We start from the raw sequence: 25846 nt of genomic DNA on the forward strand, positions 1-25846 counted from the left end.
CCGCCGCCATGTCGATCATTATTATGTCTTAAAACAGTTGCTAGTGGTGCTAGTTTTTTCCACGCATCGAGTATTTTAGGGAAGTTTTCGTTGATAAGATCATTAAGTGATTTTGCTAGTTCTTCAGCATTAATCCCTGGTATTACAAATGTTGGTAATTGTTGTTCGGTTATTTTGTAATGATTGAGAAACCATTCTTTAGCGTTATAATTATCAATAATTATATTACCGCGTTTAACCATATTCACAATGATGGTTTTATTAACGTATCTAAGATCTGATATAACCTGATTTAGATGTTTTATCGTCTCAATGATTTGCTGTTTCACATCATCGCTGTAGCTATCAGAAAAGAAATTTCGTAGTTTGTTGATTGATTGTTTAAATTCAAAATTAACAGGATCAGAATATGATTGAATAAATTTCTCATCGACGAGTGGAAATTTGAATACTTTTCTACCAGTAATATATATAAAAGTATCATCTATTAAATTAGGAACGTTTTCACCATCATCTGCTTTTATGGAAGGGTAAAAATCGCTCCATGTCCACGGATATTTACTTCGATATTCAGGAACTATTATAAATTTCCTTTCATCCGTGATAAAATCAGCCCGAGTTGGTTCTGGTGGTCCTTCATACACGGGGGGGGGGGGGGGGGGGGGGACATCCGGCCAACCTAGTACGGATCTTATCGATGATTGATAAATATCAACGGCATAATCAGGAGAATGTATCTCAACCGTCGAGGACAGCGTCGGTTCATGAACGTTAATTGATATTTTTGCTTCTTTTCCGGTTACTGATTTTATTCTACGTTGAAATTCCTCATTGATTTGTTCGATCTCATAACTACCAGTGGGTATTCCAACATTTATCCAGTCAGGAGTACCATCTGGTTTGTTCTTGTTAGCAAATACAAGCGAATTATTTGCTGGTGTACCATTAAATGATTTTGATCTGATATTTGGCCAGCTGTAATATACCCGTAATTGAGCTAATGCTATTTCTTTTACTGGAATTGCAGTAGGAAAGTTAATACTAAATTCAGGATTAGTTGAACTTACCGAGATCATCGTTATCTTTGGCGGAGTTGTGTTAGTCACGATCTGCTGAAGTAATTCTGTCATTATTAGTATTTATGTCTTTAATACCGATACCTTCGTCGTATATTTTAGTCATCATTGAAAACTCGACATCAGATATAATTCCATCACTGAGACTCGCTGATAACAACGAAGATAACTTCGAGTATGCGACCGTCGCTGTATGCAATCTTATCATGTAATCGGATAATTTTTCATTCGTGCAGGTGCATATTTTTTTGTGATGATATTGAGCACACCTGCAATCGTTGTTGCTGCTGAAATACAAATAGTTACAGCTACTGGTGCCATCATTGTCACCGCTGATAATATAACACCAGTTCCAGCAACAACAGCGGATACTGAATAAACAATCACATCAACGATAACTAATCGTCGTCGATATTTTTGTACTTTTACTGTACATTGTTCGACTTGATCTTTTAGCGCCGCCTGCCATTCACGCGCTTGATTGTATCTGTATTGTGCACCGTCCATATATTTTTATGCAGTAACCAATTGAGGTGTTTCAGCTACAAATTCCAAACACCACCAGTAAGATGTTGCGGTTAATTTCTTATCATCTGCTTCCAGGATAAAAATTTCTTCGGTTCCGCTATTTAATATAACAGATACAACTCCGGAAAACCTACCCGTTGAATGACACCATGGATACATTGTAAATATCTCAAATCGCGCACCAATGAACACAGACAGCCTGTACACGCCAGTGACTGTTGCGGTATATTTGATGGTTTTATTTTGCTGCGACCATGTTGCGAATCCAGATGATACTGTGTATACGATGTTTGTGATATGTCCAGGAGTTATTCCGGCTGGAATTTTAATCAAATTGGTTTTATTAACGATCTCAGGAATCCCCGCTACGATGTCTTGCTGTGTTCGTTTCATCGTGTCGATGTTCGTCTTGATATCAGCGAGATTTATGTCAACGGAGTGCGGAATGCCGAAGAATTCTTCTGTGGTTCTTTGATGGTTTCTGCGAAATCTTGCAAAAGCGCCCACGTGAACGTCATACTCGGCCCGCAACGTGGATAATTTACCATCTACGGTGTCGACGTATTTTTTTGTTGCTGCATCTTCGTCGGATGTTGGATCTCTTAAAACAACTATTTTATTCCCGTTCATGCTGAGTTCACCCGTTATTGTGTCACCGGTATTTTTCACGCGATTAGCAACGCTTCTTGCAATTTCATCTCTGATGGTTGTAAATGATACACTTGAATCTCTGATTCTACCGCTGTCAGTAAACACAGGAATATTATCTGTAACTGCACCGAGTACTCGTCGAACTATATCATTCCATCTGATATTGCTCGTTTTTAGTTTACCATATCGATCTTGAAAAATAACGACCTCATCTGGATCAACTCCAGCAAGATTCATGATATCAGCGAGTTCATCTTTGGTCGCATACTTCGACGGAACAGCATCGCCGGATTTTCTCTTAACGCGGGAAGATCTTCTTCCGTAAATATCAACCATTATATTTTAAGATCCAAGATCTATTTAAAACGCTTTACGCGCAACGAATCGGTTGCTTGTATAATCATGCACAACTTTATGTGGCGGTTTGGATGATTTCGATATAGCGTCGAGTACATTAATTACTTCACGGCCGCATATTGGCAGATCTGTCATTGTTTGTGTGGGTAGCGTTGAATACCAAACTTTACAACCAGAGGTTCTTGCGTGAAGTGGTGCGACATACTTGATAAATTCAGCAGGTGGAGCTAACCCGTACGAATCAAAATAAACGATTCCACGTGGATCAACCGCGTATGATACCCAATGAGTACCGGGTCCGGAACGTTTGTCGAGATTAATAATACCTGTTTCGAGTTTGTTTGGTTGTTTTGGTAATCGATCTCCCATAAAAACACCTATAAAGGCTTTTATTTTTAATCGTTTAGCAGCATCAAGTAAATCAAAATTTGATGCTGTAACATCTAACGTGGGAGCCTCAGACCGCTTCCGCAGCGAGATCCCGGTAATCTTAGACCGCGTCCCTTTTTTTGTACCCATTTCCTGTTGCTTTCTTTAGAGCCATTCCAGCAGCGGTTCCAACAGCACCTAACGCGGCTGCTTTTGCTACGGCTGGAGCGGCAGCAGCTATTAACGCTGGAATATCTGCGAGAAGTGGAAATATACCACCCGTTTTAACCATGTCTTTGATGTCGCTCGGAGAAAGACGTAATTGAACTCCAGTTTTTGATTCTAGGGCTTTATCGAAATGTTTAATCTGATTATTTGTCAACGATAATTTGTTTGGACCACCACCCATCTGATCTCGTTTTAGTGATATTTTAGTTCTTCATTTGCTGGTGGTTTTTGATTGAAGCTTTTTGACCTGACCGGGAGTCAGAGTAACATTAACATGACTATACGACATTTTTATATAAATAATATTTTTCTGAATAATTAAAGATTTTCCACTGGTGCATCAACGACTCTCATTCGACCACTACCACCTTCAAGTAACATGGCTTTATCGCTGAGTATGACCGCGATTGCTCTATAATTAGCACCACCTGTATTCAATGTTGCTTTAAGATGTACATCAACGACATATTGTTTTGATAGATCAAGATGTTCCAGTGAAAAATAATAAATCGGATACAAAGTTCTGAAATCATATTGTGATATTTGCAAACCGGTATCAACATTTTGATCACGTCCCATGAATGACATTAAACGATGATATGCACGTCCTATACGATTCTGTTCATAATTTAGTTGTATATTTTCTGCTGGTTCTTGTTGTCCGTTTATCCGTAAAGAAATATCTGTGATACCTAGTTTATCAAATATCATATGAGAGTGAGTTTGTGAGCCTAATCGATTAGTTTCCTGAAACGCAACAAAAATATGTCGCGGTGCAGAAACACCCTGTTGTGATGCTATATACTATGTAAACTGACCGTTAACGTTAGTTTGCATACTATCTGTGCTTGTTGTTAACCATGACAACAAGGATTTACCACCAGTGTCCATGAAAGAAATTAATTTTTGTTCTACTGCGATCGTTGGAGTCATTACCGGCATCCACAGTGAAAGTTTAGACATTATTACTTTACCAGCATCACCAACAGGTCTCCACAGAGCATCGTTATCATCACCTTTTCGCACAAGAACAACCGTGTGTCTAGCTCCAAAAATAACCTTTCTAAAATTTCTACAAAATCCAAAAATATGCGATAGTGGAATTGTACATGAAAATCTTCTATTGTCTCCTAGTAACATATTTTCACGTGCTGCAAATCCCAAGTTGAAATTTTCGGTAGAACCATGAACCACTGGCCACACATCAGCATCAGCGTTATTGGCAAAATTTCTTGGTCGTCTTATATTATACCGATCGCTTTCAGGGTTATTGGAGTTATCTTTCACAAACATCATTGTAGGACCTGCTGATCTTGTATAATCATCAGAATATCTTGCTAATCCTATTATTGTTGTAGCAACGTCTACATCTTTCTGAATCGATTCAATATTTGTTCCATCGATCATATAAGTGGCGCTAACAAACAACGCCATAATCCCATTGTTGACAAAACCAACTTTTACTGCACCTCCGTAATTAGTATCATCCGTTTTTATAATTGTACCTTCTACCTCAAGAAAAGCCTCAGCGGGTTAAAAGTATCTACTTGTATCATGAACTTGTAGTTCAATTCTTCCACGTTGATCTGGTATTCGTGCCTCATAAGAATAAAACTGATAATCACGTACCGATTCATCTTTAAGGACAGGTGCCTCCATATCAAATGCTTCATCGGATTCACGTTTGAACATTTTATTATAATTATTTTCGTCTAACACGAAAACCGTGTTTGGAAATTCCACTCCCTGATATCATGCTTGAAATATTTCCTGATTCACTGAGTCTTTGATCCATCAAATCTGATGTTATATTTCTTTCTTCCTCTTTAGATAATTCCGCTAATTTTTTATTTGCAGCCTGATTTATTATTTTACTTACGTCTGCGGACATAATTTCAGTACTTGCCAGTTTCACTGGTGGTTGTTGTTTTCGTCGCAATAATCGTGCTAGTCTTTCTTTGATTGCCGAAAACGCCTTACCAGCAACATTGACAATTGCTCCAGGAGCTTTTTCACGAACAATATCGATAGCTTTCATCGATATTTGTTTTGCAACGGGTGCTGCTTTTGGAGCTATCCTTGTGAATAATCTCCGCACAACATCACCAAGTCCATCTCCGTAAGTAGCTCTGTAGATTGGTAATCGTGAGTTTACCGCTCTGACCTGTACGGGTTTACGACGATTATTATGTATGATCATCTGTTTTTTAATTTACCATTTATTTAACAACTAGTCATCAACAAGTTCATCGATAAGTTCTCGGTAAACTCCGATATCCATGATACCGCCTTGAAATAATCGCCGACAAATATCAGCTGCTTCATTAGTTATTTCTGGAGAATTATTTCCGGCACGTTTTCCTCCTATGAGAACTTCTAACCGTGACACATCATTAATGATATTATCAGGACATAAACCAGATCCTGTTTTAGGTTCATCTTGAGGTGTTTTAAATACTGGTGGTTGCATTACCGGAGAAAGTACTTCAGCGGTGACCGGGGGTATGTCAGGTGAGTCACTTCTTCGAAATCCATGTGGTGAATCTGTCGGTGTAAATGTCATTACCGGCGCAGAAATTTTTTTACGTTGTAAAGGTGGAGGAAGTTGATACTGGGAGAGTTGTTCTTGTTGTTTCAGTCTCTCTCTATGAAGCTTTTTTATTTCTTTATTAAGATTTTTATATTCTTGACCTTTAGCTTGTTTTTTGTTGCAATATACGCGTTATATATATTTAATAAGATCTTCATCATTTATTTTTTCATAACGGGATTTTAAAATACTAGATTTATTAAATATACTATTTAATATTGCTTCGGGTAATTGTTCTTCTTTAGTATTCCTAATTTCTTCAACAACCCCTTCTTTGAATTTTGCAATCAATTTTACGTTTTTTTCTACTAGTTCGGGTTCAGGTGCATGTTCTTTTTGCACGTCGGCGACTTCAGTACGAAGTTTTCCAATACTTTCAAGTATTTCTTCGCCGACAGGTGGAGGTTGAGCCGCAGCTATTTCCCTGGCTATGCCAGGTGGAAGATCTCGTAAAATCTTCTTTGTCTGTTTAGTTGTTCTTGCTATTTTTTCAGTTTGTTCTGCTGTTTGTTTTGATAGCGGAAGAAGATCTTCTTTGATGACAGCTGTAACCTTTTCAGTAGATGCAGTGACAGGTTTAAACAGTTTTTTAGTTTCTTCTTCGTACTCAACTTGTGCTTCTTGCTGCGCTTGTAGATTTTTTCTAAATGAGTCTCTGACAGGAAGAAATTTTTTAATTGCTTCTAATCGTTCTCGTGCTATTCTTGCAGTATGAGATTCTGGATATACTATTATTTTAAATATAACAATATTTTAATTGATATCAGCAGAAGGGGTGTAAATTTAATTAAACAGATATCATTCATATAATGAACAACTGTGCGTGGTTAATTCAAGGAACAACAAATAAATGCAACAAAAGGTGTCGTGGAGAATATTGCAAAAAACAAAATTATATATGAGAGAGAGAGAGACGCACATACAATTTTGCTAAGTTTTTTTTTTATATGTCCCGAAGTCTGTCCAAAGCGGCACATTACACATTATTCACCATCCTCTATGAAGGCAGGCAAATATGAAATAGATGAATCCAGATTAATGACCAAGACCTAGTGACTTCAATCATTTCTAAATGTATTTAGTCTTGTCTGCAGAAACCATTATTAACTTATTACACTTGCATTGTCTGTGACACAAGCCCTTTAGACTCGAGTGCAAGCCAATTACAAAGTTTGGCAAAGATCTATGATTCCAACAATATTCTTACTGCACCCCCTCCCTTCTGTCACTCTGGCCTCGACCCACAACTTGATAAGAGTTCTGTCTAAAGTGCATGCCAGCTGTAACTCCAGTTATGGTGCAGTAAAGAAACTGGCAAAAGAGACAGGTGGATGGACATCATAATACAATACATTCTGCTGTAATGGTGGGCATACACAATTTGCTAGAACAGCTTAAATATATTAAAAAGTCATCTGCTTAGGACCAAGCAGTTGTTCCGTTTGTGCTCACTCAGATTTGGCCAGCTGTAGCAAAGCCAGTATATACTTGCTTTGTCTTTTCTTAAAACGTTACTGATTAAATTTTACAGGCCAGTTTAATAAAGGAACATGCATAACTACCGATCAGAATAATAAACATCACTTGAAAGTCAAAACTGAATCTTTTATTTATAAAATGATTTAAGACTGAAAAACAAATGATGTACAAATTTACAGATGATATATATATATTTGGTGACTATGACATAGGAAGATTAGACCAAAACATACCATACAGCCAACCTGACATGTACATTGATTACAACAACAAACAACAAGATACTCCTACAATTTAATAGGCAGCACATTGAACTTCTTTGGACATCATATACTGTTTCATTTCTATAACAAAGAATTTTTTTAAAATCTTCAGATTCAACAGGGGACTTTTGCATTAAATTCTGTGACAGAATTTTTCAAACAGTTTTTGCAACTTGCACTGCTTGTGTCAAGGCATTGTTGAGTTGTCACATTAAACTACTAGTATCTGGTAATACTAAACAAGATACATGGGATGAACAGGGCTGGGGAGATACTGATCTTCCGGTTCCATTTTATCATCACAAGAAAATGCCAGTACTTTTCTAACATGTGTAATCTTAATTGTAGTTGATGTAGATCTTTTCTTCTCTTTAGCTCGCAAGAGAAAATAGGTTCAAATATCCCAAAAATGTTTGGAGAAATATATTTTAAGCATTTATCCTTGATAAGCATTATCAAAAAAATAAATAAATAATGGAGTCTGTCTCATCTTAAGTGCTGCAAAGAAGTTGTCAAACTGTATTAAGGAAGGTATCTAATATGATACTTTCCTCTCTGTACTATAATTTATGTCCATTTATATAACTGGACTGTACTTTCAATATCAAAAGACCAAATGAGCTAAACATAGAAAGTGTCTTATAAGAAATACAAACTATTCTTCATAACGAGGGAGTATACAGTTTGCCATAGGCTTTGAGGGCTGAAATCCCTCAAAACTCAAAATTATCTCTTCTTAAAAAAATACCAAATATTGCACAGTTTTTAAAAATGTTTTATCACATATTTTACAGGAATATTGATCATTATGATAAACACTAAAGATACATTAAAAAAGACTTGTTAGTGTGTATTAATTTTGATATTTCTGAAACCAAATGGGAGACATCCATAGGTAAAAAAAGGGCACATCTCGTGACTTTCCCCTACTAATGATCTTTCCCCTGGAGTTAAGGATTTGACAAATGCATGGATCTGGATAAAGTTTCATCAAAATATTTGCAGGTGTCCAAGAATTACTGCCTGGATAAGGGAACAGGTCAATGGCTTTCATTATCACTTGTGATTTTGATCTTGTGGCTGGGTACAACAAAAAATGCAAAAGACTCATTATAATATCTTCACCGGTTGAAATGTTATCCCTTTTTGTAACAATGACCTTGTGGCAAAAGTGTGGATATAGTATATAACACTGTCAGGAAATATAATTGGTTAAAATTTCATTCAAGATTTGTAATTGTTTCACAAGTTGCACCTGGCACGGATACAACTTGCTGTGACCTTCAGCTCAAGACTGGGCGTAATGGATCAGACACAGCAGTTTCCTTACAATATGTTCATGGTTCAAACTTCATACATGATTTGTATTGCCTTGAGAGTTGTTTTTGCAAAGATTTTCTTCCAAACGTTTTAGTGGCATTTTCTTCTTGTTTTCATGTCATTTTGTTTATTACTGCATAAATTGGTAAAAAGTAGAAGAATTAATTTATAATTAGCATGCCATTACTGCAAAGAAATGCTATTTCTTTGGTAATTACCTGTCTTGTGTCATGTTATCCACCTGATTGTATCCAATTTTATGTGGTACAATCCATTTTATACTCCAGACAAGGATACAAGTTTGGAAGCATTAATACATTTCAGTAATGTATATTCAGTGGTTCAAAAATTACAATCTGGACAAGGAAACAAATCAAAGAATTAGTTTCCTATGTTGAGATCATGACAATGTAGCATGGTACATCTATGTTATGTAACACCATCTTCATTGGTTCTAAAGGTACAAGTTCACAAAAATGCAAATCACATAATTACACTTTTCATGTCATAACCTTGACCCTGATACTATGATACATAGCACATCATCATGACATACACACAGGCAAAGTTTCAGGAAAATTTCTCCAACTATCACAAGTTGCTTGGTAGCCAAAGAATTAGTAATAGATTGACAACACCACAATGAATGTCTACTTTACGATGGGTGTATACAAATTTAGTTCACTATTGTCTTTTTTTAAAATTAAAAATACTCCCCCCTACCAATGCAATTTAAACTTACATAAATAGATCAATAACACAGAAAAGATTAATGTTTACAAAACAAGACGTATATTTTACAATACATTTACTGCTGCCCTTACAAAAAAATGACTGCCATTCAGTAATTAAAAACATTGTGGGGGACAGAGATGAAAACATATATCAAAACAACACCACCTGCTGTATTCAGATGGTCTGTTACCCATCTTTCCTTTGTATCAAAACACCCAAGATAAAAACTGGATAATGATTAACACCTACAATTACCCGGCATGGTCCAAATTTGCATGCAAAGTCATTAAAATTTTGTTAAACAGGACTTTTTCTTTCAAAATCTTTCTCAGGTTTTTCCAGCAAGTCTTAATGCACATCACCCATGCTCTACTACTACCAAATAACTCAGCAACACTTAACCACATATTTTCATCTAAGCAGGGGCCCCGGAGTGGCCAAGTGGTCTAAAGCGCTCTCCGTTAGGGATCACTGCGTTGAACCCCACAACAATAACAATCATCTAAGCAGATCCTAAGCCTACAATTTAAATCCAAGTTCAAAACAAGAATTCAATAAATAGGTACTTTAACGCTTGGTCAGGAATGAATTCTTTTGATAGACAATATTTTGAGCACAAGAAAAAAATAAAATAAATAACAATAAACAAATCTTAATCATCAGATGTTCAAATGCCTTTGAGAAAACGTATAATGACTGTGACCAACACTAATAATGGGTACATTTGATCATGCCTCTATTTCAGAGTTCTCACAGTAATTAAGTACTAGTGTTTCAGATGTGTATGGAACATTTGGAAAGTGCTTCTAGCAGAATATGCCAACAACTCTTGACTAAATGATTAAAATGAAATTTGCCATAATTTAAATGGATTTTAACAACTATATGCAAATCTTATTTCATGTTATCTCCATAAAATATGCAAATATACTGTTTATCTGCAGCTGTTAAATATTTATTAAGTCAAATACAAAGGAAATGCACAAGACTGCTATTAAATGTCTGGAATGATTTCAAAAACTTCAGATAAATAAGAACTCCAATTCACAGATCTTAATAAATACAATCAATATCATTCATACCAAAAAAATAAACTAAAAATGAAAAGGAAAATTAGCATACTCATTTCCTGGAAATGAGGTTCACACTTTTCCTTGAAGCTGGGGAGTGTAGCTTGGCTGATCAAGTGGTAAGGTTGTGTGTGTGTGTGTGTGTGTGTGTGATTAGGATTTTTAATTAACTTTAAAAATTTTCAGTCATATTCCTATGATGTCTGCAGTGTGGCAGTTTATAGTGATGTCTAGCACTGGGGCATATTGCCACAGACATGTAGTATGATGTCCCACCCACTCACATTATCCTGACACCAGGCCGACCAGTCCTAGCACTAATCTCTTAATGCTGAGCACCTAGCGAGGTAGATGTTATTACCATTTTTGTATGGCTTTGGTATGACTTGGCCTGGGTTTGAACCCATGACCTCCAGATTCCATGCCAGATGCTCTAACCACTAGGCCACCAGAGTGGTCGGCAAGGTAAGGTTGCAGTTATATAGTAAACAAAAAAAGATTTGTAATAAAAAATACTAAGATTGGTGATATCAGGCAGCACTGTGGGCTTATAAACTCTCTGCATTAATGTACTTCTGCAATGCAGCATGTGTAGACTTGAACAAGCTTGCACTTCAAGCTTAAGACTTAACGACCCTTCCATGATAAGCCTACTTTAAACGAGTCAATTTATATCTGGCAAAGCAATTAAAAGACCTGGATCAATTCATTAACATGTTTGAAGCATCATGTATTAACTGCTGATCATAATAAAACTGTAATAACTTGCAATAAGAATATTTTTCCATTGATGAACCTAAGTCATTAATAAGGAAGGTTGCTGCCATTTGTAATTTTGTTCCACCCAATCAAATTTCACCAAGGACAAACTGTGCTGGTGTGCTCCATTACTCTGTCACCTTGTCGTCAGGAAATCGCTAATAACACCAGTAATCTTTTACAAACTGAATGCTTGCAATTTCCTGCTGCACCCTGCCATTCTTGGGAAGCAATCTTACCTTAGATCTCAACGATAAAATATACCTCATTAATGATGAATTAAAAATATCCATTTTGGCATCAATATTGCATCATTAATCTGAATTTTTTGATTGCAGTATTATTTTAAATGAATCCATTACATGCAAAAATGCTGCAGAAGGGATGATCTCAGAAGAGATTTGTCTGCCATTAAAAATGTCAGAATAGACTGCGACTATTGGTCTGGGGACAACACATTTGGATGAAGGCTCTGCCTCCAGTGTAAATGGGGAATTTTTACTTCTTTACTCTAACCGCTATAAATCCATGCAGAATGGGAGCACTGCAAATGTTGAATGATACAGCTTATGACCTTTTCCCAAAGAATAATTTTATCATTAAGTATGTTTTCCATGGGTGACTGGGTAGTTTCATAAAAAGATCTGTTGGGAGATGCAAAGTAACAGCCTAGATAAAACAACAAACCACCTACTTAAATTCTATTTGGCTGCTCATTTGCTGCAGTAAGGGGTATGTCTGAAAAACTTGAGACAATGTGAAGACAAGACATACAACACAAAAGTTTCATAAATATTTTCAGGGTTCCAAGTTAAACCTGGAAATGGATGCAAGACAAAGAATTACATGTTCCTTTGCCGTGACATTGACCACAAGGAATGGAACATTGCTACGGTATGAAACACACCATTTAGTAAAGATACATATTTTCATGAAAATCACTGCAATTATTACCATGTTTTGGTCTGGAAAAGTGAATGTTAATGGCTAGAGAGAAAGACAGATGGGCAAAGCCATTACCAGTTAGATCTGACACAAGATGGGCATGTCTTAAATGTAGGAAATTATGTTCAACATTTTAAAAAATAATTGCAATTAGATATAAATTAGTTCTGGCTTGTTATTCTCAATAATATATACTTCTGAAAAAATGGTAAGAAAAGAATACCTCTTGATGTAAGACAGTTTCTTCACAATGACAAATCTATCATGGCAAATAACTAGAAATGAATTTGGTAACTGTAGTAAGAGTTTATTATATATAAACTGATCAAATCTGCTATGTTTACAAAACATCATTTCTTTCACTTTATGAAAAGCCTGTTTCAGCATACAGATGGTTCATCTGTAGGCTTACATGAAGCTAAAATTTATGTTATTTGGTTACATATTTTGTCATTTTTAAAAAGTTGCCAGGTATGGCATTAGAGAGAAAGTGGTCATGTACAGCCAAAAGTGACTTATCGTTACTGTGTTGGCTTCACACAAAGTTTGCACTGTTGTTTGTCAGTTTTTCTTTCGTGTGTATGATATTTTCTAATGATCACAATAGGTATGATCCAGTAAAATTTGGATAGACTGTTTGCCAGGTTACCGGGGGGGTGGGGGGGGGGGGGTGGTGGGTAGGGGGAAGAGGAGACAAAGAGGGATATATCCCCAGAGCCCAGGTCAAACAGCATTTTTTAATTTTGTTTGAACTAGCACTAGGAGAGGCCTTGAATGTAATTGGTAAAATACATACATATATTTTCCATAATATTAACAGTGGGCAGATATTTGTGAAAAAGTATTATAAAAACATTCAAAGAAGGTAAACAGAAAGTTTCTACAAACGAGAAAATATTTATATATTTGATTGTTAAATTTACCACAAAATGTTTCCTTTTACAAATTATCTAATTTTGGACACAGATTAACATTGAAAATATGACAAAATTTAGGTTTACTTGCTCAGATCTTCAAACACTGGTTTATGACAATAAAGGTTAGTTGTTAATACTGGCATCTTTTTTCTTCTTCTATTAATCTGAACCTAGGCTACACATATATTTTGTTCTAAACGTCTGATCTATGCTGACACAGCCACATTGTTCAACAGCACATGGTGTCATGGATTAATTGTAATGTCTATAGTACAGACTATGGGAATCGTTCAATTATACCGTTTTCATCCATTTTTAATTTTTTTTGCGACACTGATAAAGAGTAGCAAACAAATATCTTTACTAAGCCAATCTTTTCAATTTACTGCACCCTGTTTACTACAGAGTAAAACTTCCTCATTCTGCCCTTGTTTAACCAACACTCAAATACTTGGGTCGTCCCAAGTCTAGACAGTGACATTATATATCACTGTTCCACAAATAAACAATGTGTAAACCTAATTATCTTTGAATTTCACTTTATTATGGTGTTTATTTGCCACTCTACTGGACAAACACATTAAAGAGCATTCTATATTATGACATTTGATATAATGTATGACTATATACAGTTGCTCACAGAACATGTCGGCCACAAAATTCATTTCTTGGTCATGTATGGCAAACATAGCATATTCAGGATCCAGTGATATATATATATATATATATATATATATATATATATGTATGTATGTATATAGACACACACACGAATGAAGAGCGATTATGCTGGATTGGAAACTGAACCCCGACAAAGCAAAGACATCACTTCAGAAGGAACATTCCTCAGTCTGTTTACTGTATACATGTGACAATAGCACAAAACAATATAACTAATGATTAAGGACAACAAAAAAGGAGCAAATAATACAGATAAGAAAAACATTTTTGCCATGCATGTACCACTTTGTCCTGTTCAATAGATTTAAGCTGCATGCAGAAAGGATCCATTCTGTGTACGTTATGGATGGATTGCTAAATCTTCCATAGGAAGAAATAATTTAAGTTCAAGTTGTGTTCTGGGATTATACCAATGGGTTAAATTTGCAAGTAGCTTTTCAGCACATGATAGACTATTGCATGGCGACCAAAATCCCTACTGCAACCCGAATAGCTAGATTGAGGCAATCAGTGAAGGTCACAAGAGAAAAGATTTATAACTGATCAAACCAAGCATCCATATCCTTGTGCACTCTTCAAGCTGATAGCACGTTTCCTCGATTGTGCCTCTTACTGTCACTCCTTTGAGCTTATGGAAAAATCCCATTCTATATTAAGACCTTCTTTAAGTAAGGATAAGATCCAGGTTTTAAAAGAAAGAAAAGAAAAATCACTTGCGAAATGATATCCATTTTCTGTTAATTAATATATATATATATATATATATATATATATATATATATATATATATATATATATATATATATATATTACAGTTCGTGGATATAAAATGTGTGTGCAAATAATTAGCTTCCTCACAATATAATTTAGAACACAGGTACCACTACTAGTTCCAAGGTTTTTTTTTACAAGATTTGTTATAAAATGAACACCTAGTATATGACTGCTATAACTTAGATGGGTTTTCTAGATTTCAATAGCATTTAGTCACTTCTCTCATCTTGAAAACAATATTGGTTACGAATGTTCAGGTGCTGTTGAACACAAAGTCCATCATGAATATACACACATGACACATGTTAAGACACAAGCCCAAACTGAGGCCCTCGTCGGATAAGAATGTCACCAAATGACTCGGTCTGTTCTACATCCACAGCTTGATGTTTCTTTAACACCAACAGTGTGTAAAATTTGGATGTGACCTGTTTGCGATTTAGCTGCCGTGACATTTCCTTGAAACTGAGAACATCCCTGTGATGGAATGCGCTCTCCAGTTGGTGCTGCATCAGCTGGGTTCGTTTTGTCCATCTCTTTTCCTCCTGTTCTGCATCTTCAGGCATTTGTTCTTCTCCCTCACCTTCAACTTCTTCATTGAACACCTGGGGGAATAAAAAAGGAAGCAGTTTTATCAAATAAAGCACTGTGGTTTATATGCCATTTTTCATCACATGATAGGTATTACATGGTCTCCATTATATTTGGTGGAGGATGAATCCCGGACCCCTCCCCCACTAACCCACAGGAAGCTACAGGCAAACTTTTTCATATACCAACATTGGCAGATGAAATGTACATGATCTGTGAAGGCAGGTGCATCAAGACCACTTAGCCTCATGTGGCCCAAAATAAAGCACTTCTTGAACCATACATGCCAACCTCGAAGAGAGATAAGCGTAATTATTGCCATTATATAAGTGGCAAAAAAGACTAATTTGGGCATGAAAAGTAATCTCTATATTATATGCCTGAATTATAGCACATGTGAATCAGATACTAACCTGGTTCTGCAAAATTATTTCCTGAAGGGTCAGAACCATAATACAAGCACAAAATATACTGAAAAAATTATTTATATTCATCACTCATTTATTATTTTACAGGTATAAATTTCACTGAATGATCGTAAGCTGGAAATATGCAATAAGGTCATGTGCTCAGATTGCTGTATTACATTGCTCTCGCATACTTCTTTTCAAGTTTGCAAAAGCGATGCTGATTCGTCTTCTTTTCAGATTTAAAAGATCCGTCTGCTCTAACATTTTTGGTCTTATTACAGCCACAACTAACCACGAAGCATTTCACTTAACATCTTTAAATGTACAGATTCACATCTGAAGAAACCTGTCTTTTCTTGGAAATGGGTCATACAGTTGCTATAAACAGCAAATAAGGAAAGTACTTTTACACTATTCTAATGCAGCAGTCACCTTTTAAAGAATATTCTCAAATATATATAATCTGAATTATAGAGATGATAATACAAAAGACAAAAACAACTTTTTATTGCTTTATTTTTATTTTTTAATGAACCAAAAAGGCAGAGTCCGTACACAATGTAGCATAATGCGTAATTTGGTGAAAAAGGCGTAATGGTTGGCATGTATTTTGAATTACTAAATTAGACAACCATGCTTAGGCATAAGAAAGATAAATTCATCTAGGAGCCCAAGTGGGACTCAAATCGCTCACCTTTTGATTAATAGCAGACTTGCCGACCCTAACAAGACCTTCTCAGTAAAGCAGTTGTATTTTTTTCCCCCAGTTATGTTAAACTAGTTTTCGTTAGGTGCAACAAAATATCATGTTTTGCTATTGTTAACCAGGAAAACATGCATTTAAAAGTCCAGAAGTGTGACTCATGTCTGATGCAGCAATGCAGGGCTCGAATTTAACACAAATTTCTTTGTAGCCAGAAGGACTAGTTTATTCAGAAATTTACTAGTCCTGCCAAATCTTTACTAGTCCTGTTCACAAAACAATGTCACACAGCTTCCATGCATGTTTATTGATTCAATTTTAAAGTTTGAACAACCTGCAACAAAACTGGATGTTTTCTGTTTGTTTTTTGCAAATTGCGTACACCAGTCACACCACATAATGTTCCTTTCCTCATCATAATTCAGCCATTCCCCGTCTTTTGTCCATTTCTTCTGAAATTTTCCATCACACTTTTCCCTATCATAAGAATTATTCATCATTCTCATTTAACTTTTGCCTTTTTACTGGTGGCTGAACACCTATCAAATGCCACATTTTGCCTGTCTTAATAGGAGGGAATTGTGCCTTGTTTTGAAATACGAGATGTTATAGTATAGCTGACACAAATTATTTAAAGCAAGAAAAGTAATGGCACAGTGTCCTTTATATAAGAATGTTAGAGCAAGAAACAAGTTTCAAAACATGTGTCTTTGCCCCCTCCCACAATTAAATGGCCTCTCCCTAACAAAGACTTAACTTCAGCGGATGTTCTGCATGATGAAAGCAGTGGTCATTGTAAACACTTATAAAATATTAGCATCAGAAGATAGTGTCAACTTGGAAAAGGTGTGTTCCCATCAAATGAAACCATCTGACACTCGGCATGTTGTATTCAACAGCTTCATTTATGCTATCATAAGTCTTAAGTTTGGTACGGCATTCTGCTTGGATATATCTATGTGTATTCAATTATTTGTTCATTCTTGAAAGGGAAAAATTTAAAAACTTCTTATCATCATAGAAAGAGTAGTTGTATGGAAAGGATGTCAACAACGTAATTGTAATAAATTAATCCAATTCTTATGATTATTTTGATGGGTAGCAAGCAAAGAAAAAAAAAAGGGAAGAAAAGAACCTTAAACAAACAAAAGTAAAACGTGTAAACTAATTTCTTTGAATACTTTTTGTAGTGTTCTTTTGTGTGGTGTATCGCATTGTAGTTTGTTACCGTAGAGTGAATAAAGTGTGATACCATGTCATTTTTTCATTTAATTCATTATCAGATTAATCAGGATCAATTACCAAACTTCCGTTGTTAATGACGGGACCATAATTTGTGCTGTTAAGTGAAATGCACAAAGATGGATTCTTGTTATAGAAATGCACCTTTCCGAGGCAGAAACTGACTTCATCCTCTCATGCTAATATTTTATGACTGTTTACAATGGCCACTGCTTCGATTCTACAGAACATCTGCTAAGTCAAGTCTTTATTAGGGAATGGCGTAAATAAATGCTGACTATTGATAACCGAAACTTACTAATCAATCTGACTATTAATATTATGAAAGTTACTAGTCCGACAGGAAATCGGCTAGCCTCGGGCTAGCGGACTACCACTAATTTTGAGCCCTGCCAATGTTAAATATCGTGTTTCACTAGAACATTTACTCGAACAATAATTACCTACAATAAAGTTTCACAAACTGCAGTTCCAAACCCTACAGACTCACAATGACCTCTTGCTATCTCTCAACTTGATATAATCCTTAAATGTTCTAAATTTCACATGGGCCATGGCAACAGTTATTATCTTTACCGACATGTGACATACCCAAATAAACACATGATGTCCACTAGACATATTTTTTGCCCTTCCTGCTTTTTCCCCAAAGATCTAAATTTTCCCTTTTGTTTGTTGATACTGGCCATTCAAACTTTTTAAGAGGCTTACTGTCCCCTTTTTTTCCTTAACTGTTGCTTTTTATAAAAAAGAAAAAGCAACAGCTCAATAAGGCATAAAAAATATATGCAATTTAAAGCAGCTGAGATATTCATGCCAAGATGGTTTGGTTCCCACTCCAATGAATCTAATATGAAACCAAAATCTAAATCAAACATGGACAAACCAGTATCTCAATTTGACTGCAATTGCATTACCGTAATTTGTGGTTTTATTTCGCAAGTCCATATTTTAAAGGTCATTCCCACAAGTCTTGCAGCAAAAGCATAAATGTTGGAAAAGAGCAGTTGTCCAGGATATCTGTTTCAGTAGGAGGATTTTTGTATAATTTTTTTTACAATGCTGTTGGCTGTATGTTATGAAAATGTGTCAAGGTTTCTTTGTTGTACCTTTGTCCACACTGAAGGAACTTCAGGATTTGTCCAATACCAAAAGGCCTTTATACCAGTTTCTTCAAATTCTTTGTTGTTTAAACAGTTTCTAATTTTAGGATTGGCAGCCACAATTACCGGAATTCAGATCTTTCTTGCAGAGGTTACAAAATGCCAGTCCTCTAGCATTCAGTTTTCTTATAAACTGACCAACTAAATTTCTGTTAGCTTTTCACTCCAGCAATTCCCATATATTTTTTAAACCTGTAACTAAACTTATTGTGTCATTGTCAATCAATAACTCAGGATGCCATGTTTTGCAAGTATGCTTCTTCTTTACACTGCCATCTGTTTCAATTATACAAAGATTCAATGGATGAATGTTAACTTTCGATCAATTAGAATACTCTTTACAAGAGTCGTGTGCTAACTAATACATGGAACAAAAAATTTATGGGTTGTTGTGGAATGGGACCGGTCAGACAGTTTTTAAAAAACCGAATCGGAGATGATATAAAAAACGGACTATACATAAAAATAAGATTCAAGTCAGGAGAAGAATGGGGAAATTTTTTGTCTGTAATTATAAGGTATAGAACTTTCTACCTAGCATTGTGAATTTTTTCCATCTTTAACTCTGTAAACTTTCCGATCAGTATCATTAAATGTAGCTAAAAGTACCTAATTCATTTCACACAAGTATTTAAAATGAACTGTTTACTTTTAGCTACATTTAACGCTGCTTATCTGAACATTTACTGGGTTACATATGGAACAATTTGTAATGTAACGTGGAATGAACTATATGAACAGTTGATGCACAAGAAACAAGAACCAAACAAAAGCTAAGTACCTTGCCAACATGTGAGCTAATGACTAAATGGAATCACTGAAATGTGAAATAGAAGTCAATATTCCCATGGTAATAACAATATCCTCCCAATCTGATTAAAATCAGATTTCCACTGTCATACGTGAAGATCTGACACTCAGGGGTCATATAATGGTGACCCATGTTATTACAATAATCACTAATTTTATCAATCAGATAAACTCTTATACCTTCACATTTGGGAGACTGTGAAGTATATGGCTGTAGTGCATCAAATGTGTGCTGAATGATTTGATTCACTTTCAAACTTCTGAAAGCTACATTTTCAATAGCTAACTCAAAGGTCACCAGAACATGACCCATAAGTTGTCGCTGTCAAACCTTCATGCAGGACAGACAAGATCTGATGAAAATAGTCCTCATATCAGATGATTTTACATACACCAGTGTTAGAAAACTGAGTTGAAGAAAATCCTATAACATAAAACAATTATGAAATCACAAAAAAGTAAATGTGACCATCTTTTGTTTACGTCAAGTTGAATACATCTATAACCGCAGAGAAAGTGAGCTGCATGCAAAACAAAGTTGATGCCTACACCAACAATGCTAAGAAAAGTGTCTTTATAACTTGCCAATGTATGAGAGACCATTAAAGTTTCAAATTTCTTTTTACAGTTGTCTTGATTCATTGTCTAGTGCAGTATTATTCCAAGTAGCTTAGTTCTACAACTTGCTACTTACTGTCAGAATCTAATTACTGTCAACAAGGCCAAAACTGTGAATCCTCTACTGTGAACTCTATTACTTGTGGGTTAATAAGGTTTTGTGGGCTTGTGGGTGCTATAAACCACGAATTTCAAGGCACAACAAAAATTATATGTTCTTGAAGACAATATGGCCCTTTCCTTCTATCCATCAATTAAGAACTGAAAAATACATAACTACTTGCAAAAACCAAGCAAAGTCAAACCCTAAATAACATGTTAATTCACAGCAGCACAAGGGACTTACCGGTGCAACAGACAGAGGTGCTATTGAAGGGGGTCCAACTGAATGAGGTGGCACTGAGAATGGTGCTATAGATGGGGGATCATCATACTGATGGTTGACAAGAGATGGTTCTGGAGGAAGATCAACCAATGGTACATCTTGGAGGGTGGTGTCTCCAAACATATCCTCTGCTGCACTCTGTTCTGTACGTTTTTCCACCGGTTCTGGCGCTGGCCGTAGAGAGGGTGCTTCACTCCTTCGAGATCGTGTTGACCTTGTGGAGATTTCCAGTGTAGATGGTTCTTCAAAGATTGTGCTGATTTCATCTCGTGTCTGTGTTCTTTCCACTGAAATATTCATTTTATACACTTTTTTTAAATGTCTATTAGGAGGTGAAAATATACTATCGAAGTCTTTTATACAGACTCAACTTCAGCTTTCTATGTATACAATGATAGAAAACAGCCAAACTCATAACTATACATATCAAGAATCATAAGATTATTTTTTCTTAATCATTGTATCCTGACCTAATGGATCAAAAGTTTTTTAAAAGTAACCAACATATACAATTACAATGTCTCTTCCCAAGAACCAATACATACATGTACCTGTACATAGTCAAATACAATGAAGGTCTCATGAGAATTAAATGTGTATCCATTCCTCCAATTCCAAAACCTTTAATTTCAACATATATTTGCCACAGTAAAAACAAAAAACCAGCATTTATTTCTTATTTCTGCTGCCACTTTTCACCCATTTACAGTCTAATCAATTGATACCTGATCATATAGTTGGGTCATATTTTTACACTCAGAAAGTACAGTCTGTATACCAGTTTTCATACAGATAACTTGGGTTGCAATTTTTACTCAATACAATTGTGAATGTTCTGTGATTTTTCAATATAATTCTGAATACTGAATTTGCACTAATAATTCCCAATTCTGGAAAATCGGGAATGTCAGAATCAAAACTATTGCTAGGAAAAATAACCATTCCACGCACAGATATTTGTACACACTGCAAGTTATCTATAGAACTGCAGTAAGGAAGGATAATCATTCCATACAGAGATACTTGTAAACACTAAGATATGCAAAGAACTGTAGGTAGGAACAAAAATCATTCCACACTTTCATGCCCTGCAAGATAATGCTGAAAACTTGGCTAGGAAGGAAAATCATTCCATACAGAGATACTTAGAAACACTATGAAATGTTGTTGTTGAAGAGTTTAACGCCATTTTTCAGCACATGATAGGCTATGTATGGCAGCCAGTATTAAAGGTGGAGGAAGAACCCGGAAAACCCCCGGGAAGAACCACCGACGTACGAGAAGCTACTGGCAAGCTTTCTCACATACCCGCATTGGCCAAATCCTAGACTTGAACCCACGCAGACAGAGGTGAGATGGCAGTGATCTGTAACGGAGAGTGTTTTAGACCACTCAGGGTCCCATTATGAAATGTACAAAACTGTAGGTAGGAAAAATAATTATTCCATGCAGAGATACTTATAACACTATGATATGTGCAGACTGTCTATTATTTCTGTGTCATTTTTGTGCTTATATGCTAAACAATGTTTCAGAGAGACATGTACAGAGAACATCTTAAAGATACTAAAAAGATGTCTCAACCTGAATATGAAATCAAGAGAAAGCTTGTATTCTCTGTGCTGCATATGGTCTTTATATATAAATAAAATTTACCAAACCAATATCCACTTGTGATCGTGTTGTTCCTCAAAACACAAATATATACCAGGGTTCATACAGAACTCTGAATGATTAATTCAAAGAAAAGAGCACAAACATAGATTTCCAAGACCTATTTTCGCTAACATTTTGTATACAGGTTATATGAGAAAACAACGAATGCAAAATACTACAATATTGTTTAATATCAAATTCAAACTAATTAATTTCCTAAACTTGCTTTATAATGATCGGGAAGATAGGTAACTTATGCATCAGATTTAATACAAAATAAATTGTTCTCTTAACAGACATCAGCAGTGCTTTAAATGCATTATTATCATTGCTATTCTTTTTCTTCAATCATTTTGGAAAGAGATGAGACCACTATAATCTTGTGATTATCATAATAATAGTAATAATGAGGAATTTGTATTGCACCTAATTTGTAGAAGCTCGAAGCGCTTTACAACATTACATAACATCTAAAAACATATATAATATGATTATAAAAACAAACACCATGAAATTAGAAAACAAAAAAACATGCTGAAGATAGTTATGGTGCTGACTTCCTTTGATGAAGTGTGCATGTGTTATTGAAGTCGCTGCCAAGGTCAACTTTGGATGGCCAAACAAATGCTCCTTTGTTATTGCGGCAGCAATGACAATGAAACAGGTCATCAAAAGAAAGAAGCCAGGAAAACTTGACCATATCCTGACTACACAACCCAGTTTATTTGTACCCCCCCCACTGATCTCAATAATGAAAACATTTAAAGTGCATAGAACTAAGTCAACTGAATCATTGATTTATAACTTATAACCTGAATGTGACCAGAATAGCACTAATACTGGCATCCCCTGCACCTTTCATGCCTAACAGACTTTCCAGTCTAACATGGCGCCATATTACATACACTATGGGCTATTTTCCATCAGACAATATAATGATGTAGTTCATCCTATTCGGTAACTTCCGGAGAATTCCGTAAATTACCATTGAGAGTTTGGAATTATATCTCTTTGCACACAAAAACACAGAAATTAAACTGCTTGCTAAATCCACGTGAAAGGCAAATTTGTTGTCATTCTTTTCTTTTGATTGATTTGACATAGTAAATATCAGATGTAGTCAACAAATGGATGTACATCTGTAGTAGTTCACACACCCCTTTGCTGAAAATGGACGTGTCCAGGAACTGGAAATGAATCTCATGCATGTCCGTCTATTATACTGAAAACTTCCGTTACGCATGAAATGCACATATGATGTAAGTGTCAGGGCCACTCTACTCAGATTATAAATTATAAATCGATGAACGAATTTACTAAGTTTCTTGCACTTCTTATCACATTGAAGGTTTCAATTATTGAAATTGGTGGCTTTTTTTTAAAAATACAAACAAATGGGTCAGACTATACATCCAAATCTAACAACCTTGGACATTTTTATTTGTGGTTATGGAAAGAAAGTACAATTTCTGGGTTTATTTCAATTTTCAAAGACTTTTAAAGACCTCTGGGTAATCTGCTCCATTTTCCCAAACTTTCAAGGCTTTGAAAATGCTACCTCATCTTCCCCAAACTCTCCAAGACTTTCAAGGACCGTACGAACCATGTATATTGTGTAGACATCTTTCTCCTGTACTAATTCATTTTCTTCTACCAAAACAGAAGTAAATTAAGGACATAATGTCTGCAAACCTGTTGAAAGATTGACTGTAAACAATTACCTATTCTAGTTGTTCTTTCTTCCTCTCTTGTTATTTCTGGTGCCTCCAGTTCCAGGAATCTTTCATCCTCCTCCTCTGCATCTGTCATGGTTTTGGTTATGAGGTTTCTGTGGAATAACTGAAATACAGAAACAGGATTTGTCACGATCTTTTTAATCATGAATAACTTACCCTTTTAATCATGAAGATCTTCAGCAATTCTGACAGAAAATTATTCCACACAAAAAGGGGTCTCGTCTGTAAAGCATGTTCATGAGAGCCTTCTGGCACGCATTTAAGATTGGAATTCACACCTGTCAGAAAACAATCGTAAGGCAGATACTGCACTCTTGTGTACAACCTGATATAGACCTGGCTTACACGCCCACCTCCATTGTGCTTCAGGAAAAGTGTGATTTTTATAAGTTTCTGATTCTAATTCAGTAGTTTGATAGGCATGAGACTTGCAACATGTTCTGTATAAGACAGAACTCTACAATTATGTAATCTTTGAATGTAATTTGAAGAAACTAAAATAATAAAAAAAACACATGGAAAAAGTAGAAGAGACAGAGTAGGAAATAATGAAGAAAAATAAAACCACAAGAAAAGGAAAACAAAAAGATATAAGAAATATGTATTTAATTTCAAAGATATTTTAGATTTCCTTTCATAAACCTGCATTGATACTCATAGGGGCTCATATTGTTTGTTAATATATATTACAACAGACAACAATCTCCAATTTCTCTTGTGATCTATTTAAGATCTGAAACCAATAATTAGAAGCTACTTGTAACAGTAATAGTTTAGCACCAAAGTTCAGCTCAGAGATTCTGAATATGACACCAAATGGCAGTCCATTTTATAATCCAAGTTTTCTCAGAATATTCCCAGCCGATTTTTTCATATGCTGGGGTGTGGGGTCAGAGCCAACTGCCTATAAAAATATTTGAATTTGCCACCACTGTAAAGTAGCGGCATATGGTAGCTGTTTACCAGCTGACCTAGCAAACTTAAATTATCAAGGTTAAGTTTTATCACATCTGTCAGCCAATTAAAGACGAAACAACTGGAATACTCACAATTTCTGAGAAAATGATTTTCCTATCGATTTCATGCAGGTATGACACAATTTACCAGCGTTTAAGTTCACTAGGCCATATGGTAAGCGACTGTGCTTTGCTGAAACCATGTTGGCTTATTATAGTGCTAGACTGGCTTTATTACCTTCCAAATATGAAAAGATATCAACAATAAGCCGTCTGTGAAATATCGAGTCTACCAGACGAATCTAAGCTGCTGAGCATTTGGATTGACTTCACAAATATGTTTATGGCAAGCACCCAAATGATCTGTACTGCAACCACTGAATATTCTGGTCAGAAAGCAATATACTCTATTCATAATCAGTTCAGTTCAGACTTGATTTCTGTTGTCAAGTGATGGTGCCAGATCCCTCGATTTTTCCAGAAGGAAGAATCATTTTTCCTGGTAGCATAGGAACCATGTTTAATATTACACAGATCATATATGAATGCATAACTTGACAAAAAGAATTAAGGCTGGTGGATTTTGATAGTCTTTCCAATTAAATAAATGTAGCCATTCAATTAAAGAAAATGCACCAGAAAAACACTGTTCTGCCCATGCTGGTCTTAGTAACAGATGTAGTCTTTTTTCAGTCAAATGGTCTTCATCAGGCTCCGTGAGTACCAGGATTTTAATGCGCTGCTTTTTAGTTTTTTGGAAGGTGGTACTAGTTACACTGTCTGACAGTATGTCATGTTTCATGGAGTCACCATCTTTTTCCCCAGCTGCCATTA

General features: G+C 35.6%; 1 protein-coding gene across 4 annotated transcripts in view; it reads right to left on the reverse strand.

Moving 5' to 3' along the window:
- Positions 1 to 7383: 7383 nt before the first annotated feature.
- Positions 7384 to 25846, reverse strand: part of LOC149783159 (double-strand-break repair protein rad21 homolog) — a 50769-nt gene continuing 32306 nt past the window's right edge. For all 4 annotated transcript variants that reach the window (XM_089931397.1, XM_089931395.1, XM_089931396.1 and 1 more), the window contains 3 exons: positions 24042 to 24159; positions 20626 to 20951; positions 7384 to 15347 (listed from right to left, as the gene is read on the reverse strand). In XM_089931397.1, the coding sequence (XP_089787523.1) occupies positions 15048 to 15347; positions 20626 to 20951; positions 24042 to 24159 (744 nt within the window). In that variant the 3' untranslated portion in view covers positions 7384 to 15047. The remainder of the gene's footprint in view (positions 15348 to 20625; positions 20952 to 24041; positions 24160 to 25846) is intronic.

The sequence above is a fragment of the Sinohyriopsis cumingii genome, chromosome 14 (genome assembly GCF_028554795.1).
Source record: "Sinohyriopsis cumingii isolate HCF-2022 chromosome 14, ASM2855479v2, whole genome shotgun sequence".
Classification (NCBI taxonomy): Eukaryota; Metazoa; Mollusca; class Bivalvia; order Unionida; family Unionidae; genus Sinohyriopsis; species Sinohyriopsis cumingii.